General features: G+C 40.7%; 1 protein-coding gene across 1 annotated transcript in view; it reads right to left on the reverse strand.

The window, feature by feature from the left end:
* Positions 1 to 23,653, reverse strand: part of LOC126176825 (cytochrome b-c1 complex subunit 2, mitochondrial) — a 58,663-nt gene that overhangs the window by 7,349 nt on the left and 27,661 nt on the right. The window contains exons 6-7 of the mRNA XM_049924009.1: positions 19,834 to 20,056; positions 378 to 599 (exon numbers count right to left, since the gene is read on the reverse strand). Coding sequence (XP_049779966.1) covers positions 378 to 599; positions 19,834 to 20,056 — 445 coding nt within the window. The remainder of the gene's footprint in view (positions 1 to 377; positions 600 to 19,833; positions 20,057 to 23,653) is intronic.

The raw sequence follows: 23,653 nt of genomic DNA on the forward strand, positions 1-23,653 counted from the left end.
GCTGAAGCTGGTAAAAACTGGGAATCAGTCAATGAAATACAACTACCAATTCAGTAGCTCCCATCAGCCACTTAACAGAGAGTCTCATTAAAGTGCATGCACAGTAATGAAATGTGTTATATTTGCAACTTGACTGTCGGTAAAAACTGTATCACAAGTTGGAGCATGAAGACAGGAAATGCTATGGGGGAAAGGGGGGGGGGGGGGGGTGCTGGGTGAAATGCAACTTCCAGATCAATTGCTGAAAATGTTTTTAGTGAAATCAACATGTCTTTTCCTTACATCCACTAACAAATCTCAGGATTGATCTCAAAATTGTACGATGGCAGATAGTACACTGCAGAAGAGTTTTCTTTCTTATCAACTAGCCTACTTACAGCTGTAACATCGGCAGGCGAGATGCTGTCTATGGTGGCAGCCAGCTGCTGGCCAGTGTGCACATCCCCCCTGAGTAGAGCCTGATAGCCAATGCTCTCCAGCAAGTTATCTCCGCTCTCTTCACTCATCAGGACAGCAGCTTTCAACTGCTTCTTCGCACGGTTCACGTCATCTGCAGAAACGTTTCCTCCTCGGAGTGTCTGCACAGCTGCTTTTACAACCTGGTCAGAAGAAAGATTTTGCAGAAAAATTGGAAAATCTTGATCTTAGATCAATTACTGTAACATAGTAAAACCATTAATAAAGACTGCTACGGTCGCAGGTTCGAATCCAGCCTCGGCCATGGATGTGTGTGATGTCCTTAGGTTAGTTAGGTTTAAGTAGTTCTAAGTTCTAGGGGACTAATGACCACAGATGTTGAGTCCCATAGTGCTCAGAGGCATTTGAACCATTAATAAAACTCTAAAAATATAACTAGTAACATTAACAAAGAAGAAATATAGCAAAACTTGTTCACTAAACTACCTAATGTGTATAGGAGCTGCATAATTTATCTGCAACTCATTCTGACATTTCAGTGATATTTCATTTATCTTACTTTGTTTAAATTCTACTGGACCTCTTTGACAGGGGCACAATAGTTTATGACATTCTAGAAGTTTTTAAGATGAAAAGAACCATAAAAATAAAATTCTGAAATACAAAATTTTAGAACCAAAGTAACTACAAAATCATTATGATAATGATTAATTAAAATAAGTTTTTCCATGAGATGCATTTACTCAATTGGTAAGGTATCAACAGTGCTAAATGAACTGTGCCTTTTAACCTTTTGATGACGGAAGCAATACACACCAATTATCAATAAAGCAAAACAGCATAATACATTATACAACAGTGGCTGTGAAAGACAGGCAACTAAATCAAACATGATGATGATGATTATTATTATTACTACTATTATTTCTATTTTTCTCAGACCTTAGGTCTGGTTAAAAATGGAAAGTGACGCGGACCTTCATCAAGCGTGACTTCCTTTTAACTGTACGGCATATGTTACATTGTATTTAGGAACTTTCGGGTTATTGAACATGTATCAATAATTACGGATTTCTGTAGTTGTATATATACGTTTGGATGTAGCTGTATTGCGTTGATGTACTGGTGGATATTGTGTGGTATGACACCTGTAGTTGATAGTATAATTGGTATAATGTCAACTTTATCCTGATGCACAATTCCTTGACTTCCTCAGCCAGTTGGATGTATTTTTCAATTTTTTCTCCTGTTTTCTTCTGTATATTTGTTGTATTGGGTATGGATATTTCGATTAGTTGTGTTAATTTCTTCTTTTTATTGGTGAGTAAGATGTCAGGTTTGTTATGTGGTGTTGTTTCATCTGTTATAATGGTTCTGTTCCAGTATAATTTGTATTCATCATTCTCCAGTATATTTTGTGGTGCATACTTGTATGTGGGAACGTGTTGTTTTATTAGTTTATGTTTTATGGCAAGTTGTTGATGTATTATTTTTGCTACATTGTCATGTCTTCTGGGGTATTCTGTATTTGCTAGTATCGTACATCCACTTGTGATGTGGTCTACAGTTTCTATTTGTTGTTTGCAAAGTCTGCATTTATCTGTTGTGGTATTGGGATCTTTAATAATATGCTTGCTGTAATATCTGGTGTTTATTGTTTGATCCTGTATTGCAATCATGAATCCTTCCGTCTCACTATATATATTGCCTTTTCTTAGCCATGTGTTGGATGCGTCTTGATCGATGTGTGGCTGTGTTAGATGATACGGGTGCTTGCCATGTACTGTTTTCTTTTTCCAATTTACTTTCTTCGTATCTGTTGATGTTATGTGATCTAAAGGGTCGTAGAAGCGGTTATGAAATTGCAGTGGTGTAGCCGATGTATTTATACACTCCTGGAAATTGAAATAAGAACACCGTGAATTCATTGTCCCAGGAAGGGGAAACTTTATTGACACATTCCTGGGGTCAGATACATCACATGATCACACTGACAGAACCACAGGCACATAGACACAGGCAACAGAGCATGCACAATGTCGGCACTAGTACAGTGTATATCCACCTTTCGCAGCAATGCAGGCTGCTATTCTCCCATGGAGACGATCGTAGAGATGCTGGATGTAGTCCTGTGGAACAGCTTGCCATGCCATTTCCACCTGGCGCCTCAGTTGGACCAGCGTTCGTGCTGGACGTGCAGACCGCGTGAGACGACGCTTCATCCAGTCCCAAACATGCTCAATGGGGGACAGATCCGGAGATCTTGCTGGCCAGGGTAGTTGACTTACACCTTCTAGAGCAACGTTGGGTGGCACGGGATACATGCGGACGTGCATTGTCCTGTTGGAACAGCAAGTTCCCTTGCCGGTCTAGGAATGGTAGAACGATGGGTTCGATGACAGTTTGGATGTACCGTGCACTATTCAGTGTCCCCTCGACGATCACCAGTGGTGTACGGCCAGTGTAGGAGATCGCTCCCCACACCATGATGCCGGGTGTTGGCCCTGTGTGCCTCGGTCGTATGCAGTCCTGATTGTGGCGCTCACCTGCACGGCGCCAAACACGCATACAACCATCATTGGCACCAAGGCAGAAGCGACTCTCATCGCTGAAGACGACACGTCTCCATTCGTCCCTCCATTAACGCCTGTCGCGACACCACTGGAGGCGGGCTGCACGATGTTGGGGCGTGAGCGGAAGACGGCCTAACGGTGTGCGGGACCGTAGCCCAGCTTCATGGAGACGGTTGAGAATGGTCCTCGCCGATACCCCAGGAGCAACAGTGTCCCTAATTTGCTGGGAAGTGGCGGTGCGGTCCCCTACGGCACTGCGTAGGATCCTACGGTCTTGGCGTACATCCGTGCGTCGCTGCGGTCCGGTCCCAGGTCGACGGGCACGTGCACCTTCCGCCGACCACTGGCGACAACATCGATGTACTGTGGACACCTCACGCCCCATGTGTTGAGCAATTCGGCGGTACGTCCACCCGGCCTCCCGCATGCCCACTATACGCCCTCGCTCAAAGTCCGTCAACTGCACATACGGTTCACGTCCACGCTGTCGCGGCATGTTACCAGTGTTAAAGACTGCGATGGAGCTCCGTATGCCACGGCAAACTGACTGATACTGACAGCGGCGGTGCACAAATGCTGCACAGCTAGCGCCATTCGACGGGCAACACCGCGGTTCCTGGTGTGTCCGCTGTGCCGTGCGTGTGATCATTGCTAGTACAGCCCTCTCGCAGTGTCCGGAGCAAGTATGGTGGGTCTGACACACTGGTGTCAATGTGTTCTTTTTTCTATTTCCAGGAGTGTATGAGTGATTGCTTTGTGTATTTTGCTATTTTCTGCTCGTTCTAGAAAGAATTTTCTTAAATTGTCTACCTGTCCATTATGTAGGTTTTTGATGTCTATGAATCCCCCCCCTCCTCCTTCCTTTCTGCTTAATGTGAATCTTTCTGTTGCTGAATGTATGTGATGTATTCTATATTTGTGGCATTGTGAACGTGTAAGTGTATTGAGTGCTTCTAGGTCTGTGTTACTCCATTTCACTACTCCAAATGAGTAGGTCAATATTGGTATAGCATAAGTATTTATAGCTTTTGTCTTGTTTCTTGCTGTCAATTCTGTTTTCAGTATTTTTGTTAGTCTTTGTCTATATTTTTCTTTTAGTTCTTCTTTAATATTTGTATTATCTATTCCTATTTTTTGTCTGTATCCTAGATATTTATAGGCATCTGTTTTTTCCATCGCTTCTATGGAGTCACTGTGGTTATTCAATATGTAATCTTGTTTAGTGTGTTTTCCCTTGACTATGCTATTTTTCTTACATTTGTCTGTTCCAAAAGCCATATTTATATCATTGCTGAATACTTCTGTTATCTTTAGTAATTGGTTGAGTTGTTGATTTGTTGCCGCCAGTAGTTTTAGATCATCCATGTATAGCAAATGTGTGATTTTGCATTGGTATGTTCCAGTAATATTGTATCCATAATTTGTATTATTTAGCATGTTGGATAGTGGGTTCAGAGCAAGGCAGAACCAGAAAGGACTTAATGAGTCTCCTTGGTATATTCCACGCTTAATCTGTATTGGCTGTGATGTGATATTATTTGAATTTGTTTGGATATTAAGTGTGGTTTTCCAGTTTTTCATTACTATGTTTAGGAACTGTACCAATTTAGGATCTACTTTGTATATTTCCAATATCTGTAGTAACCATGATTGGTGTACACTATCAAAAGCTTTTTGGTAATCAATGTAAGCGTAGTGTAGTGACCTTTGTTTAGTTTTAGCTTGATATGTCACCTCTGCATCTATTAGCAGTTGCTCTTTACATCCTCGTGCTCCTTTGCAACAGCCTTTTTGTTCTTCATTTATAATTTTGTTCTGTGTTGTATGTGTCATTAATTTCTGTGTGATGACTGAAGTTAATATTTTGTATATTGTTGGTAGGCACGTTATGGGGCAATATTTAGCTGGGTTTGCTGTGTCTGCTTGATTTTTAGGTCGCAGATAAGTTATTCCATGTGTAAGTGTATCAGGGAATGTGTATGGGTCTGCAATGTAACTGTTAAATAATTTAGTTTGATGTGAATGTGTTGAGGTGAACTTCTTTAGCCAGAAATTTGCTATTTTATCTTTTCCAGGGGCTTTCCAATTGTGAGTAGAATAAATTGTTTGGGTGACTTCATGTTGCAAAATTATCACTTCAGGCATCCACGGTATCATCTTGTATGTGTGTGTTTCTGCTTGTATCCACCGTGCATGCCTGTTATGTTGTACCGGGTTTGACCATATGTTGCTCCAGAAGTGTTCCATGTCTTTTATGCTTGGTGGATTGTCTAATGTGTGTGTTATCTATTGTCTGGTAAAATTTCTTTTGGTTTGTGTTGAATGTTTGGTTTTGTTTTCTTCTATTTTCATTTTTTTTTTGTATCTTCTAAGTCGTTTGGCCAATGTTTGTAATTTCTGCTTCTTTTCATGTAACCTGCTCTATCTCTTCTTGTTGTGAGATTTTACCCAAACGTTTTTTTTTTCTTTTTCTTTTTTTTTTTTTTTTTTTTTTTTTTTTCCCCCCCCCCCCCCTTCCTTCTGACATTTCATTTCTTATAAATTGTGTTAGCTGTCCGATGTCTTTTCTCAGTTTTTCTATTCTGATCTGTAGCCTGTGTTGCCATGCTGGTTTTCTGGGTTTCTTCTGTGTGTTGGTTGGTTCTGATCTCTGCCTAGTATGTATATTTAGTGTAGTGAATGCTCCTATATAAACCAGTAGTTGTAACTCTTCCACAGTTGTGTTTTCATTTATTTTGTTGTGTATGATTGTGTTGATAGTTTTTATTGTTGTTTCGACTTGTGGGTTATTTGGCAGTCTATGCAAGAATGGTCTAATGTCTGTATTTGTGTCTTTGTATTCTATATATGTCAGCTGAAATTTCTCTTCTATATCTAACATGTGTGTCACTTCGTGTTCTATTTGTGCTTGTTCTGGTGGCTGTCTTAAGATTTCGTTTTCCTCTGAGTGTTTAATTGATGCATGTTGGTCTTTGTTTGTTTGCTCTGGGATGTTTGAGTCCATTACTGTATTTTCTTCTTCTTCTGATTGCACATTATTCTGTTCCAGTATTTGTTGTACCTGTTGTTTGATGTCTTCTAATTCTGACTGGGGTATCCTGTTATTTTTGACTATTACACGGATCTGATCAGCTATTCGTTGTTCTGTTAAAAATTTTAATTCTGAGTATTTGGTAATAAATGTTGTGTATACTTGTGATCTGTATCCAGTTGTGTTGGTTCCTAGGTTTGTTGCTTGGTAATAACAGAACATGAGGTTTCGATTAACTTCATCTGACCCTCTCATCCTCTGTCTTTGTTTTCCTTCTAGGGTGGTTGCGGGAAACATATCCTGGAAAACACCTCTATTTGGATTTAAATCATTTTCCAGTTGACTAGCAGTGTCGTTACCATTGTGGGCGGGCATAGGGTTCAAGCGTCGTCCCCGACCATGACGGCGCTTGTCCGAGGCTTCTTTAGTTCTGTCCTGAACCATGTAATCACACTAAAAGGGGGGTTAGCCCTATTAGTGGTTTGTTCTTTTCGTCGCCTTTTACAACTGGCAGAACATACCGGAGGCCTATTCTTTTCCCGGGCCTCCACGGGGTTTATTATTATGATAATGATGGCAATAAAAATTGTATCCCTCAATTACATAATGGAGATTGGGCAAAAAGAAACTCTTCCTAAAATTGAAATTGGAAGAAAATCTTCATTAAGAACAAAATGCCTGGGGTTTGTGGGTAATTTAGCTCTTAACTTAGCAGAACTTTGTGCCCTCATCACCACCCTCCAAAAAATTACCTTAAAAATTGAATTACAAGGATTCTTCAAGTAAACTGAGATCATGCCCATGGAACCACGAGTACAAGTCTTCATAAACAATCAAAAAATTACCTTTGTTCCACAGTTTAAACATCTTTGAGAAATCATCACGTACAATTTAATTGAGAAAGGAACATGTATAAATAGAGCCAACAAAATGATAAATGCTCAATTTCTAACTTGGTCAAGTATAATAAGAAATACTTGTCAACAGACACTAAGGTCCAACATTACAGAAGTGTGACTCTCCCAGAAGCCACTTATGCTTGCAAAGTCCAGTCCCAATTCACTAATTAAAGAACTGATCAATTCCTCAAACCTGAACAACCCTCAGAGCTTGCATAAATCAAAAAATACCACATTGAAGGCACCTGGAAAAGCCCCCCCTCCCCAGAGAAACTATTGAGATATTGTGTCAACTACCCTCACAACGAAGAAGAATGTAACTCTTATTTCCCCCAAAACTGGATCAATTTAAACCAAATTTGGTACACGCAACACTTACTGCCTGGAAAGAAGTACTGTGGGGTAAGTTAACATCTAGCTCTCATAGGAGTGTGGGTGGTACAGGGCTGGTAGCACCTGAAATCTACACTGCCCTGCACAACTGGCATGTTGTGTGGGTAGTATTGGAATGTGTTTCAGGGCTTATATGTGCAGATGGGCACAGCTGGGCAGAAAGAGAGGGAAGCACGAGGGAGGAGATGGACAGTAAGAGTGGGGGGGGGGGGGGAGGAGGAGAATGAGATGGATAGTGTAAGGTGAGGAGAGATGGAGGGAGGGCAGATGCAGAGGTGGGGGGGGGGGAGAGGGAGAGGGAGAGGGAGAGAAAGAAAGAAAGAAAGAAAGAGAGAGAGAGAAGGAGGAGGGGGGGGGGGGCAGGAGGTGATGGACAGAGAGAGAGTGGGAGGAGGATATGGAAAACAGAAGGTATGGAGGAGACATGGTCAGATGCCTATGGAACTTCTTACATGTACACATTGGCATGTATGTAAATGTTAGAGAGTTTCAATTTTCTGTAACAGGTAAAAGGGTCACAGAGACATCTAGCATTGTTCCAGCCCCAATAGAGTATGGAAGGGGTGTGCTCAGTGTCAGATTTTGAGTGATCACTGAAGGACATGGAGCTGTCATGTACTCTTGAGAGGCAGCGTTATCAGCATCTGACAGCATTATCAGCCTCTGTCAGGGTTGAAAATGGGTCTCATGGTGCATTGCCACTTGGCCAGGTTGTCAAATTCTGCAGTACCTGGATCTATGAGGCTGTGCTCCAATGTTCAAATGCATGGGAATATGGAGGCAGGTACACTCATCAAGGTCTGACTGACCACATCCGAGCTCTGTGACTGCCATATGAGACAAGTAATGGACTACCCACATTATTCTGCATCAAACCGCACCACTAGTCAGAGACTAGCAGCAACCAGACTAAGGAATTACCGACACATAGTTATGCTGCTTTTAACCTCATAAAAGAAACAACAGCATTTCGAGTAGTGCTGTGATTGGGAAGCATGGACTGCTGATGAATGGTGTTACATTGTGTTTTGCATGTGTGCATTACGATGGATGAACGTCATCGGCAAGTATGAGGTGAGCAGAAGAAAGGCCCCATTCCTACATTATTTTGGACAGGCACAGTGGTGTTACAACAAGGAGCATGGTGTGGGGAACAATTGGCTACATTTTCAGATCGCAGCTGATACTGATTCAGAGAACTCTCATGGCACAACAGTGCATCACATACATCCTCATGGGTTACCCCTCATGTGACTGTATTGGGGTGGCATTCTTCAACCGGACAATGTTCCCCCACATGACATGTTCCTCTCTGAACAGTCTATGTGATGTTGAAGTACTCCCACAGTCAATAAGACCCAAGATCTGTCCGTGATAGAATGTGTGGGACCAGGTCACATGGCAACTCTGTCCCAGGGACGTATTGAAGATATCAAAGACCAATTACAACAATTGTGGGCAACATTGCTTCAGGAGAGTGTACAACAGCTTTATGGCAAGCTTAGTTCATCCACTGTCTATGGGTAGCACCGTTAACTAGTAATAAAATCCTGGCCCACCAGGTTGGCTGTGCGGTCTAACGCACGGCTTTCCGGGTGGGAAGGAGCGCCTGGTCCCCGGCACAAATCCGCCCGGCAGTGAACCGGCCAGTCTGTGGATGGTTTTTAGGCGGTTTTCCATCTGTCTCGGCAAATGCGGGCTAGTTCCCCTTATTCCGCCTCAGTTACACTATGTCGGCAATTGCTGTGCAAACAAGTTCCCCATGTACGCGTACACCACCATTACTCTACCACGCAAACATAGCGGGTTACACTCGTCTGGTGTGAGACGTTCCCTGGGGGGTCCACCGGGGGCCGAACCACACAATAACCCTGGGTTCGGTGTGGGGCGGTGGAGGGGTGAATTGGACTGCAGTAGTCGTCGTGGGGTTGTGGACCACTGCGGCTGTGGCGGAGACGGAGCCTCTCCATCGTTTCTAGGTCCACGGTTAAAATACAATACAATAAAATCCTGTGTCCCGTGTTAGTACCTACCCACTGCTTAAATTTTCAATTAACAAATCATCAGCACTGGTGGCCAAGGACTTGTGAATAAGAAGTCACCCCGCTCTGCCAATGGCCTTGTCACAGAGGGTAGAGGAGTTGATGCAGGTCCAGGGCACTCTCTCGCCCTTGGCATGAGAAACTGCCCCTAAAAGGTGTAATCATCTACAATGATCAACAGCATGAGGATGCAGAAGGCAATGGAAACCACTGCATTAAAGAAACAGTTCATCCACAGGACATGTCGTCTGTAATTGAAAAAGTATCATGTTGATATCTCCATTGGCAAAAGGTTCCAGATAAGTCCCCCATTCAGATCTCTGGGAGGGAACTGCCAAAGGGGCAATGACGATGAGTAAAAGACTGAATAGCCCACAACGGGATAACATTCTACAAGTTGGAACTTGGACTGCCAGATGTTTGAAAGAAATAGGAAAGGTAGGAAATCTGAAGAAATGCAAGACTCAATCTAGATCAGAAAATTGTATACCGTATTTACTTGAATCTAAGCCGCACTTTTTTTCCGGTTTTTGTAATCCAAAAAACTGCCTGTGGCTTAGAATCGAGTGCAAAGTAAGTGGAAGTTCTGAAAAATGTTGGTAGGTGCCACCACAACTAACTTCTGCTGTGTAATATATGTAGCGCTACACAGGCATGCTTTGCAGGCACAAAGATAAATACTGGCGCCAAAACCTCTGCGTCAGTAAATAAATTTAAAAAAAGGTGGAAGACGAGCTTTTATTTCTCCACCCCGAGTTTCGACCACTGCATTTTCATACATTGTCCAACGAAGTAAATACAAATTCCGTACTGTTCACCTTCGAATGTAGCAGCATTTCAATTTACTACTAAAATTCGACTGGCAGGACTGTTAGGGACGTTTGTCAATATGGCCAACTCTACGTTCTGAATTTTTTCCTACATGTCAGAAGAAATGATTGCTATTAGGAACTTTTATGAATTGTGAATCACATGCAGTATTCTCTTCACCATAAGAATAATACGAATATAAACATTTTGCCACGTATTCTTTCATGTTTGCTGCTATCTCACTTATATCTTGTCTGCTTAATAAACTATGAAACTAGTGTGAGACAACAGCAAATGCGGAAGAATATACATATCATGTCATGTTTATACTCGGATTATTCTTATGCGTAACAGTGATGCAGTCAGAAATGAAGCGAGGCAATTTACTAGATTTTTAAATCTGAGATGACTAATTTCTGTGCAGACTGTAACGTACTAAAGAGGCATCTGCAAAGATTTTCAAACGGAGAAAAATTTTAGCTAAATTCTCATTCAGAACATCATCTATCATATGCAGTCTATTATTTGGTTCTTGTTGATCATTATCAAAGAAAGCAGCAGTGTAAGTAACAACAAATGGCAGTCTCTTGCCATTGTTTCGCTAATGAGGGAATTCCTCTTTTTTTTTATTGTAAGCGGCGGTAGTGCGCACAAAAGCAAGCCATGCCGCAAGTGGCGACAGGCAGTAAACACTCATTATCAGAATGCGACAAATAATGCATGACACAGTACAATAATGCAGTTTCAGCTTATAGTGATGTAAACACCTATAACAAAGAGAATGGCACTTATCAGATCAAAGAAAAATAAGCAATCGATTCAAACCTGATGAAGCATGTGAAAAAGGAAGGGTACCCGTATAAATACGGATGAAGCGCCTGACGCATAGCAATGGCTACCTGGTAAAGCTTAACTGCTAAGCTTACAACTCGAGCCAAACTACTGTAGCTGTATCGTCATTTATTCGACCTAAATTGTGTCTCATATTACAATGGACCAACTTTGTTTCTATTTGGAGGTGTGGGCTAAAACTTTTCTCTCCCCTTGAATTTCGAGTCTCAAATTTCAGGTGCAGCTTAGATTCGGGAAATTTATTTTTTTTTCCCCCTTGATTTCGAGTATCATTTTTCAGGTGCGGCTTAGATTCGAGTAAATACAGTAACCAGAACAGGAAAGTATGGCAGAGTGTGTGCTTCTGTGAACAGTTCACTGATATGGTTGTCATCAGATTCAACTGCCAACCAAACCAGTACCAACAACGGAAGTTCAGGTATAAATGCCAACATTGAAAGCAGAAGATGAAGAGGTGGAGATAGATAGAACATTTGAGGATACTGAACAGGTAATTCAGCATGTAAAGGAAGATGAAAATCTAGTCATTGTGGGCACTGGGATGCGGTTGTTATTAGAAAAAAAGAGTACAGGTTAATATGGGATTGACTGTAGGAATGGGAGAGGAGAAAGTCTAACTGAGTTCTGAACTAAATTTTAGATGGTAATAGTGAATACTATGCTCAAGAATCAGAAGAGGATGAAGTATACTTGGAAAAGACCAGGCAACATGGGGGCAATCCAACTGTATTACATCATGTCAGACAGAGATTCTGGAATCAGGTATTAGATTGTAAGGGTAGACAAGATTCCGTCAAAATTTCAAAAATCGTTGGGGAAGTGGCAACCACATGACTATTCAAGTTTGTGTGTAGAATCTGAGACTGCCAACGTGCCATCAGACTTCTGGAAAAACTTAGAATATTATACAGAAGAATGTAAAAGAAAACTGAGGATCTGTTAGATCATGATCAGTTTAGCTTTAGAAGAGGAAAAGGCACCAGAGAGGCAGTTCTGATGTGATGTCATGCTTAATATTGGAAGCAATATAGATCATCATAATCATAATCATAATCATCATCATCATTTAAGACTGATTATGCCTTTCAGCATTCAGTCTGGAGCATAGCCCCCCTTATAAAATTCCTCCATGACCCCCTATTCAGTGCTAACATTGGTGCCTCTTCTGATGTTAAACCTATTACTTCAAAATCACTCTTAACCGAATCCAGGTACCTTCACCTTGGTCTGCCCAGACTCCTCCTACCCTCTACTGCTGAACCCATGAGTCTCTTGGGTAACCTTGCTTCTCCCATGTGTGTAACATGACCCCACCATCTAAGCCTGTTCGCCCTGACTGCTACATCTATAGAGTTCATTCCCAGTTTTTCTTTGATTTCCTCATTGTGGACACCCTCCTGCCATTGTTCCCATCTACTAGTACCTGCAATCATCCTAGCTACTTTCATATCCGTAACCCCAACCTTGTTGATAAGGTAACCTGAATCCACCCAGCTTTCGCTCCCACACAACAAAGTTGTGTTGAAAGATTGAACGGTGCACAGATAACTTAGTCTTGGTACTGACTTCCTTCTTGCAGAAGAGAGTAGATCGTAGCTGAGCGCTCACTGCATTAGCTTTGCTACACCTCGCTTCCAGTTCTTTCACTATGTTGCCATCCTGTGAGAATATGCATCCTAAGTACTTGAAACCGTCCACCTGTTCTAACTTTGTTCCTCCTATTTGGCACTCAATCCGTTTATATTTCTTTCCCACTGACATTACTTTCGTTTTGGAGATGCTAATCTTCATACCATAGTCCTTACATTTCTGATCTAGCTCTGAAATATTACTTTGCAAACTTTCAATCGAATCTGCCATCACAACTAAGTCATCTGCATATGCAAGACTGCTTATTTTGTGTTCACATATCGTAATCTCACCCAGCCAGTCTATTGTTTTCAACATATGATCCATAAATAATATGAACAACAGTGGAGACAGGTTGCAGCCTTATCTTACCCCAGAAACTACTCTGAACCATGAACTCAATTTACCGTCAACTCTAACTGCTGCCTGCCTATCCATGTAAAGACCTTTAATTGCTTGCAAAAGTTTGCCTCCTATTCCATAATCTCGTAGAACAGACAGTAACTTCCTCCTAGGAACCCGGTCATATGCCTTTTCTAGATCTATAAAGCATAGATACAATTCCCTGTTCCACTCATAACACTTCCCCATTATTTGCCGTAAGCTAAAGATCTGGTCCTGACAACCTCTAAGAGGCCTAAACCCACACTGATTTTCATCCAATTGGTCCTCAACTAATACTCGCACTTTCCTTTCAAGAATACCTGAGAAGATTTTACCCACAACGCTGATTAAAGAGATACCTCTGTAGTTGCTACAATCTTTTCTGTTTCCATGTTTAAAGATTGGTGTGATTACTGCTTTTGTCCAGTCTGATGGAACCTGTGCCGACTCCCAGGCCAATTCAATTATCCTGTGTAGCCATTTAAGACCTGACATTCCACTGTATTTGATGAGTTCTGACTTAATTTCATCCACCCCAGCTGCTTTATTGCACTGCTATCTATTGACCATTTTCTCCACTTCCTCAAATGTGATCCTATTTCCATCACCATTCCTATCCCATTTTACCTCGAAATCTGAAACATTACTGATCATATTTTCACCTACATTGAGCAACTCTTCAAAATATTCCCTCCATCTGCCCAAGGCATCCACAGGATTCACCAGCAGTTTTCCTGATCTGTCCAAAATACTTGTCATTTCCTTCTTACCTCCCTTTCGGAGACTGCTAATTACACTCCAGAATGGTTTTCCAGCAGCTTGACCCATAGTCTCCAACCTGTTTCCAAAGTCTTCCCAAGATTTCTTCTTGGATGCTGCAATTATTTGTTTGACTTTGTTTCTTTCTTCAACATAACTTTCTCTGTCTACCTGAGTTCTAGTATGTAGCCATTTTTGATACGCCTTCTTTTTCCTTTTACAGGCTGCCTTGACTGTGTCATTCCACCAAGCTGTTTGCTTCACCCTACTTTTAGACACTACTGTTCCAAGACATTCTTTAGCCACTTCTAGTACTGCGTCCCTGTACCTTGTCCATTCCTTTTCCAATGACTGTAATTGACTATATTCAACTAACTGGTACCTTTCTGAGATCGCTGTTATGTACTTGTGCCTGATTTCCTTATCCTGAAGTTTCTCCACTCTTATCCTCCTACATATGGACCTGACCTCCTGTGCTTTCGGCCTCACAATCCCAATTTCACTGCAGATTAAATAATGATCAGTGTCATCAAAAAATCCCCTGAATACACGTGTGTCCCTCACAGCCTTCCTGAATCCCTGATGTGTTATTATATAGTCAATGACAGATCTGGTTCCCCCACCTTCCCAAGTATACCGGTGAATGATCTTATGTTTAAAAAAGGAGTTTGTGATTACTAAGCCCATACTGGCACAGAAATCCAAGAGTTGTTTCCCGTTCCTGTTGGCCTCCATATCCTCTCCAAATTTACCCATACCCTTTTCATACCCTTCTGTTCGATTTCCAATCCTGGCGTTAAAATCACCCATGAGCTGAACACTGTCCTTGTCCTTTACTGTAACAACTACATCACTGAGTGCCTCATAAAAACTATCCATCTTATCTTGATCTGTCCCTTCACAATGCGAATATACTGACACAATCCTAATTTTCTCGCTAGACACTGTCAGATCTATCCACATCAGTCGTTCGTTTACATACCTTATTGCAACTACGCTGGGTTCCATTTCTTTCCTGATGTAAAGCCCTACACCCCATTGTGCTATTCCTGCTTTGACTCCTGACAGGTAGACCTCGTATTCTCCCACTTCCTCTTCTTTCTCACCCCTTACCCGGATGTCACTAACAGCTAAAACGTCCAGCCCCATCTTACTTGCAGCCTCTGCCAGCTCTACCTTCTTCCCAGAGTAGCCCCCATTGATATTAATAGCTCCCCATCTCATTACCATTTGTTTGCCAAGTCATATCTTAGGAGTCCCTGGTTTGTCAGTTAGAGGTGGGACTCCGTCACCTCCAAAGGTCCGAGGCATTTTGCTCTGATTGTTGCGAGCATCATATTTAAAGTACCAGGGAAGCAGGTTGCTAGCCTTACTTGCCCCGAGTCCCATTGGGTTTTACCCCTAACGGCTGAGGGACTAACCGGCGGATTTGGTAGTCTTTGCCATATGAGCACAAAGGTGACCACGACTCAGAATATGTCCGAGATGCCCAGCCTTATTCCAAAGTAACTGGTATCCCGACTGTCGGGACCACTTACTTGGCCACTCATACGTTGCCCGTGGTTCATGAACTAGGACATGACTACAGGAACCCACACCATGAACCACAATATAGAAGAACGAAAGAAAGAAAGAAAATCATGGTATGTTCATTGGATATGTCAACCTGGAAAAGGTGTTCAATAATGTAAAATGGTGCAGGGTGTCTGAAATTTTGATAAACATACCGGTAAGCTATAGGGAAAGACATGCAATATACAACATGTATGAAAAACAAGAAGGAACAATAAGATTGAAAGGCCAAGAATGAAGTGCCCACTTATTTCCAAGATTGTTTATACTAAGCTGCAGAAATTTCACTGGGAATCCCTTACATATCCTCTTTACACTTCCAATCACTTCCCAAGCTATATCCATATTTTTGATGCCCTGAAGAAAGACATTTTTGGCCGTCAATTTGCTTCGCAGTAAGAGGTGCGTGACTGGATACAGTCTTGGTTCTGTAGTCGACCGCAAATGTTTTTTCATGAAGGAATTGACTGTCTTTCCTCTCAGTGGGATAAATGCATTAACAGCTACAGCAATTACTTTTGAAATAATGAACAGTTTACTAACTATTGTCTCATTTTCATTTGACTCCCTTTTTAGCATCACATGCCCTCCCAACGTGTGAAATCTCATTTTCTTTCCTCCTTCCCTTTTGGGTACTTCTTTGTCAGGCAGTGTAGTTGGCATATTAGTAACTTTTCAAGCAGTTATCACTGTGAAAAGGGTGTATAAAGTAGTGATCCAATAAACAAATCTATTTTATAAATCACAATAATGGTCAAGCAAGTGAGAATTCTACGCATACTTAAACTGCTGAAAAAAATCTTGTCACATTTCTATAATGATTGCAATGATAAAATCTCCTGGAGTAGACGTTACTTTTCAGACTAAGCACACAGGATTGTCAAAAAGCTTGGAGTTAAGATAAAAAAAACTGAAATGTTGCACCGTTTCCAAGTTAATTAGCATTGAGGTTAGCCTTCAGGTCATTACATGTGCAAATTCAAGCAGTCTACCAGATATATTTAATGCCAGCTGCTCTCATACCAAAGATGATAGCGTACGACATTGCTCAGCTTTTGGCTCAGGTTCAATCCTTACTACCATCCCATATCCAATTTTTATATCAGACTCTTGACTGGTTTTAGGAAACCAAACCAAGGTCATGTTTAGCGATGGTGCCTCTAGCACGCCACTTCAGTTTGCGAACACAACTTGAGTAACTTCAACGCCAATTAAACCACTGGCTTATACAGCTGGCTCACAGCCAGTCACAAGTTACAAGTCCATTATTACATTGTCAGCTACGTTTAACCCCCCCCCCCCCCCAAATCCCATCTAGGAAAAACCCTCCAGAAATTCTGTTGTGTGCAAAGCAAGGAAGAAGAAAAGTGATACATGGTTTGAGTGTTCAAAATGTCTAGTGGCATTGCACATGTGTATTTTTTAGGGTATACCACACCAACCTCTAAAACAGTATTACCTTCACTTCTCATCCTTCCAATAAATGGTAAGGATAGATCTATGAAGAAATCCTATCAAAAAAACTATATAATTCTGATTGAAATAGTAAATGTATGGTCAACTATGGAGAAAAATATTAGTAAGTCATTGGGTTAATTCTGAAAAGGGGCAATGTACCTTATTCTTTTTCTTAACAGTTATTTCCCTGCAACACCCTTGCAAGCCTTTACGACAGTTTCTGACCACCAAGTACAGTATTGCAATGTGCGCCTCTTTTGTATCACTATGAACATACAGTAGTTACTTAGCAGATTTTTCCACCCTAAGATAAATGTCTCCTTTTTTTCTGTTGATAAATCTAAAGGTAACCACTGGTTGGTCATAACAGGTCACATTGATACAAAATGCTACTGCGACTGTGTAAAATGAACATATACCACCACTTAATCTTCATGGACAGTACATAATTTTTTTTCCAACATATGTGTCATCTAAGCATTCTGAACAACATTTTGTTTATATCTACATCCTCCATAGCTTCACTGTAGCCTTCTCTCAAAGTTTGAAACTTGTCACTCTTACAGTCCCAATTCATTGTATGTCCACAATTGACACTTTCCCACTGCCAAAATTTTCTGTCACTTAGATGACTTTAACCTGGTAGCCATGGACCATACGACTGTTGTGGAGGTTTCATTCACTGACAATATTTTAACTGCATATACCAGGGGTGTCCGACCCACAACCCGCATGCGGGTGAAACAAAGTATCAATGCGGCCCAAGAAAAGAGCATCTATCACACGATCGGTAAAAATACAAGTAAACGAATGAATTTCAATGACATTTCTTTTAAATAAAAGATTGATAAATTGATACAGTCAGGAAAACATCTTTTATTTTATGTCCAAACTTGATGTTATTTTTTGTTGAACTCTGTATTATTTTTTCCAAATTTGATTTAATTTTTGCCAAATTCACTGTTATTTTAGGCAAATTCATTGTTATTTTGGCAAATTCAGTGCTATTTTTCACCAAAGTCAGTGCTATTTATCTTAGCCTTGAGAAGATTAGAATTCCAAATGTAATTTTAACACTTGATGTCATTTTAACATTTGATAACCATCAGTTATGAATATGGAAAAATTAAAAATTTTGCTATATTTCGTAAAAAGTGCGATTTCATGCTATTTCAATAAAAATTGCTAATTTTGAATTACCCCCTCAGCGGTTATTGTTAACGTTATGTAAATTATGTGCAACCTAAAAACACTTGTCTTCTTCCCAATGTGACGCAGATAAGCTAAAATATTGGATACACCTGGTAAAGACCCATAACGAAAGTAAACCTCCAAAGTTCTGACACCAAACACACAGCCTTTTTCTAAAGCTCAAGCCACCATCACTTATGATGATATTGGATTCACCCATGGCCAACTGCACATGCTAAACAAGAGTACTTACATTTAGACAGCAGCCACACTTCCCACATGGTACGTTCCCTGCCTTGCAGCCTTAACATCCAGACTAGCCTATCTGTTTGGATGCTGGTACTTATATAAATACATCACATCTCATCTCTGGTAACATTGCTAGCAATTATCCTGCCAGCAAAGATAACCAACACATTACTCACCAAAAACAACTACGGATTGTTTTCTCATTACCCCCTATTGTCCTGGCTAGAATATATTACACAACTTCTTCTCCAGGGCTACCTTTTCTGAATATGTTTCCTTAGTTTATACTTCCCTATCTTTGTGACTTCCCCAGCTGTGACTTGGCTACACTTTCTTGCACAACTACCTGCATCAGACTTATTCTGTCAAAGGGAGGGCAATCTATGGAAAAAAGTAGTCATGTAAGTCAACTTTATTGAAACTACTGTCCAGCATTTACATTGGCGTAACAACCATCACATTATCAGTCTGGATGAATGGATACAAACCGAGAGCTTACACTCAGAATGCACACTATCCTGTAGTGAAGTACTCCTTGAAACAATATCTGTACCCTTGATCTTGTTTTATCATGTCTCATCCCTATACACCCCCCCCCCCCACCACCACCACCACCACCACCACCACAGTTGCTCCTCAGAATATCACAAACAGGAAATTTCTCAACACCACGTATTTGGTTCTTGCCACTATCCTGCCCTCAACTTACAATATTATTTCTAGTCTCATTTTCCTTTCGTTTCTTTCATTTTACTACCTTTTTTCTGCTCTGTAGTATTTTTCCTATTTCCTCCATTTTTTGATCATTCAGGACATATATCCACTTGCATAGTGCCATCTCCATATTTTCTATGTTCTCTGCTGTATAGATCTCATCTGCTGCAATAAACAATTTTCCCACTTTCAAACTGTCCCATAAGCTTATCTTGATCCAAGTTTTGAATGATCCCTACACTTTACCAGTATCTTTACCCCTTCAACCTTTTCTCTCTTCTTCCAACAGAAGCTCACAGTACAGAAAGTAAACAAGTACATATAAGTTTTCATCTATTATTGCTTACTCAGTAGATGTTATCTACCTTATGTAGAAAGATCTTCCAGTTCACTAGTCACTTTCATATACTTTAGTCTTATCATAATGTAGCATTTCAAACCTGAAGAACAAAGACAGAATCTTTCACTACATAGCTGTATGCTGTTTTGAAAATACCTGACAGATTAAAATTGTTTGCCAGACCAAGATTTGAAGCCAGTTTCTCGTGGGCAATGAATATTCTTACTGACTGAGCTAAGCATGCATGAATATTTCTCCACAATGTCCTTTCTTTGAGGAATGCTAGTAAAGTAGGGTATGCAGGAGAGCTTCTATGAAGTCTGAGGAGTAGAGAGCCACTGGCAACATCAAAGTTGTGAGGGCAGATCCCAAATCATGTCTGGATAGCCTAGTCAGAGAGAGTATTACCCATCAAAGTTTTAATAGAAATTAATGTAGGATGACTAATCTATGAAAGTGCAAAAGTGATCAGTATCACAAGTAAATAAAATAATCACCAGACACTAAAACAGAAACTTACCACACCAATGACATTTGCTGGAGCAGATGCTATGAATCCAAAGAGTCCAGAATCAGTGAATGAAACATTCAGTGCGTTGACAGCAAATGGATCACTACCTGCTGCAGAGGCAGCAGCTTTCTGCAGTAGAGATCCTGCAGGATTTCCCCACTTTACAGAGGGGCCCACTCCTAATGCATACTGTAGCACAGAAGCTGCCAGCACCTGCTTTGAGTCTTTTAAACTGGAAAAGTAATCCAAGAGAGACACAATATAGCAATTTATTCCATTTCTAACAAAAAATGCTGAAATTAATAATAATATTAATAATTTTCCTGCCTCTTAACTCTACAAACTGACAATCCCTGGTTTCAAGTAAACAAGGGAAATACTGGACAATCACACGCTATCATTAATTGGGAGAGAAAGGGCGGCATTATCCCAGTTGGTAACCAATCCACCTGTCAAGAGACAGCAACCAGGCACTCAAATTTTGGGGGACCCAGGCAAACAAAAATGCTGAGACAGTCAGAGTTCTCTGGTAAACTTCCATCTAGAATTCACAAATATATTGTGCACCTTCAGTATCAACACACTAACTCAATCCTGAAAATTGCACACCCTAGCTAAACTGACAAGAACTCCACACACTAGCCCTCCAAGAAACATGACTCACCGATGACATTATAGACTAGTGGCTCCCAACAGGTGGTCCGCGGACCCCCAGAGGACCACGAGCTATGCCAGAAGGGTCCCCAAGATGCTATTAGAATAAAAAATATATTAAATATATTACATATGATAACAAATTTTTTGTTTTGGCCACTTCCTGCATTAGCGAACGCTAACTTCTGCATCTAGCATCTTCCTAAAGCCAACTGACACTACCACACTCTAGTGTAAAACTACAATTAGATAGAGGCAAATAGTTCTGCTGTATGCCGTTAGACTGCGCGCGCTGTCTCTTTGCAGCTGACAACTGACAGTCACTTTACACAGAAACTCACATTTCAGACGACAATCGACCATTGTTAATTTACTGCCAGTGCTTTCACAGACCGTACTGTTTACATATTCAATATTCTGTATTAACCTTCTGTCGGGCGCGGTGTTTGTCGCAGCGAGATCGGGCGCGGTGTATCAAATTGATCACACCGTTTATTCACGTGATCATTTATTAAATTCTGTTCACAAAACGTATTATGAGTGACAAATATATTTAAAGAAAGACGAAGATGACATACGAGCCCAACTGCAGTAGAAATATTCATCATTCAGATTTCTTATCGTCAATGTTGGGCTTTAGTAACAAATAATAAAAACGTCGCTTTTTCATTTGCTTCTTTATCATATTTCACTAATAAAACAGATTACAAATGACAATTATCTTTACAGAAAGGCTATTACAACACTGGAGCAGAACAACAATGATATTACAACTCATTCATTTGTTTCATCGTCACTTTTTGACTGTGGTAACAAATGCGGAATTTTTCCGCATTCAGAGCAAAAAGGTTCAATGTGTATCAAACAGATAGGCTTCTGACATTTTGCAACAATATTTGTCAGTCTTTTTTTTCTGTGCAGGTATTACACCTTTTCCTCTTGATCCCAGTCCCTTGTTCTTCGTTTCTGCTTGTGTCTACTGCTTCTTCTTCACACGTTCGCCTATATTGTTGTAGCCGCAGTTGAAGATCTCTGAATTCCTGAGGTGTCCAAGCTTCTACGAACCAAGTGAGGTAGAACTAATGCATGCGAGAGTTGCTTCAGGAATGCTTTTCTTCGGATAAAATTCTCGTTGTTGCCATAGTAAATTACTTGTGAATTGATTCCACTCATATTGAACATTGCAAAAAATATGACCATGGGCCAACGGCACACATTTCTTGTTACATTGTATGAAGCGGTCAACTTATCTGTAGTGTCGACTCCACCTTTGGTGCTATTGTAAAATGTTACAATGGATGGCTTCTGTTTATCTCCAGTGTCAGCATCTACTGAATTATCTCCATGCGAACTTGATGCAAAGATAACACACTTCCCCTTTTTAGGAACGTAGGAAGCTAGAGTACAGCCTTTCTTGAAGCCAAAAAGTGAACTATGGACAGCCCTGCCTTTACTGGTAGCAAACTCCAGAGGAATCTCTTGCTTGTTTTTCTTCATCATCCCAACAAAAGAAAGATTTTTTTCTTCTTAGTTCTTCTATCAAACCAATACTAGTAAACCAATTGTCTGCTGTCACATTCCGACCTGACTGATAAATTGGTTCACATAGTCGCAGAACAACATCTGAAGGTTTATTGCTAACGTGGTACAATCCTTCTGGCTGCAGACCAGCGTATATTTCCAGATTATAGAGATAAAATACTTGGGAATCCACAAGAGCATATATCTTAATTCTATATTTGTTTGGTTTGCTAGGTATGTATTGGCAAAAACTGCACCTTCCACGGAATCCTTCAAGTTTCTCATCTACTGTAACGTTTTCTCCGAGGGTGTAGGATTTCTGGCAATTCTGTACACACAGAGAAAATATTTACCGAATCGCTGTTACCTTGTCTAATTTTCTCCTTTCATCACGAGTCACACGATTGTCAAATCTAAGGCACCGCATGATGAATTTGAAACGTTTTATGTTCATAACGAGACGAAATTTTTCAATTCCATCCCCGTCACTTCCCCACAAATCTTCTAAGCTTTGTCTGTTACTTTTGTCAACACCAGCCAAAAACAGAAGACCAATGAAAGCTTTTAATTCAATAATATCTGTAGGTTTTACGTCTCTCTCTAGCTGAAAAGAAGCTTTGATGCTCTCAATATACTGATTGGTATATAGAACTATAATCGACAAAATGTCGTCATCTGTGAGGGAATTCCAACATTCCAAAGGCGTTCTCAATGCTTTCGCCGCACCTATAGGACCAGGTAACTTTCGAATAATATTGTGCGCCCCGAAACTTACTCTCTGCGATGGTGGAACTTTATTCCATTTTGTCTCTTTGTCCCTTCCAATATAATAATGCTGGCTTTCTTCAAGTACTTCCTCGTCGTTTTCACTGTCATTTTCCTCTGTTTCTGAATCTTCCTGCCAAACTTCAACTGCGTCATCACAATCTGTGTCTACTTCATCTTCAAAATCCTCTTGAACTTCATCATTATCCTCTTCGAACAACATTTTTTGTATTTCTGCAACATGATTTGGGTCAAGGAGGTTGTACGTCTTACTGTAGCCTGCCATGATCAAGTGTCTCACACTTAAAATGATAAAATTCCTATAAAATAACGCAGTCAGGCGCAGTGTATCAATTTGATACCTGATACTCAAACATTCTTAACTGACGATTAAACGGTCCAAAAAGAAAATAAGTGCATTACACATTGTATATTAACATTGTACTACTTACTAAGTTATGCTGATAACCAAAGAAATGAATTGTTGAAATGCAACACGAACGGGCGCAGTGTAGCAAACTGATCAATCAGCACATATATCGACAACAGAGCAGTCGTATCGACACTGAAGCACACAACAATGACAAGCGTTCGGAAAAGGCTAGCTACTAGCGAGTAGGCGTCAGTGCTGCCACTCGTTGGCAAATAATTTACTGTAAACTTCGAGGTGTATCAATTTGAACAGCCGCGCCCGACGGAAGGTTAAAACAGTAGTGTTTGTGAAGCGTTGTTTTTTGCAGAAGCTACAGTTTGTGTAGTTAAAAATGGACTGATGGTTAAAAAGTGGTTCGTTAAAACAAGAAAGGTCTACAGATGAAGAGGAAGATAATGCATTTGATGTTCCAGCAAAACTCCGGCGCATCTTGAAACAAAGCACTCAAGAGTTCAA

Source organism: Schistocerca cancellata, chromosome 3 (genome assembly GCF_023864275.1).
Source record: "Schistocerca cancellata isolate TAMUIC-IGC-003103 chromosome 3, iqSchCanc2.1, whole genome shotgun sequence".
Lineage (NCBI taxonomy): Eukaryota > Metazoa > Arthropoda > Insecta > Orthoptera > Acrididae > Schistocerca > Schistocerca cancellata.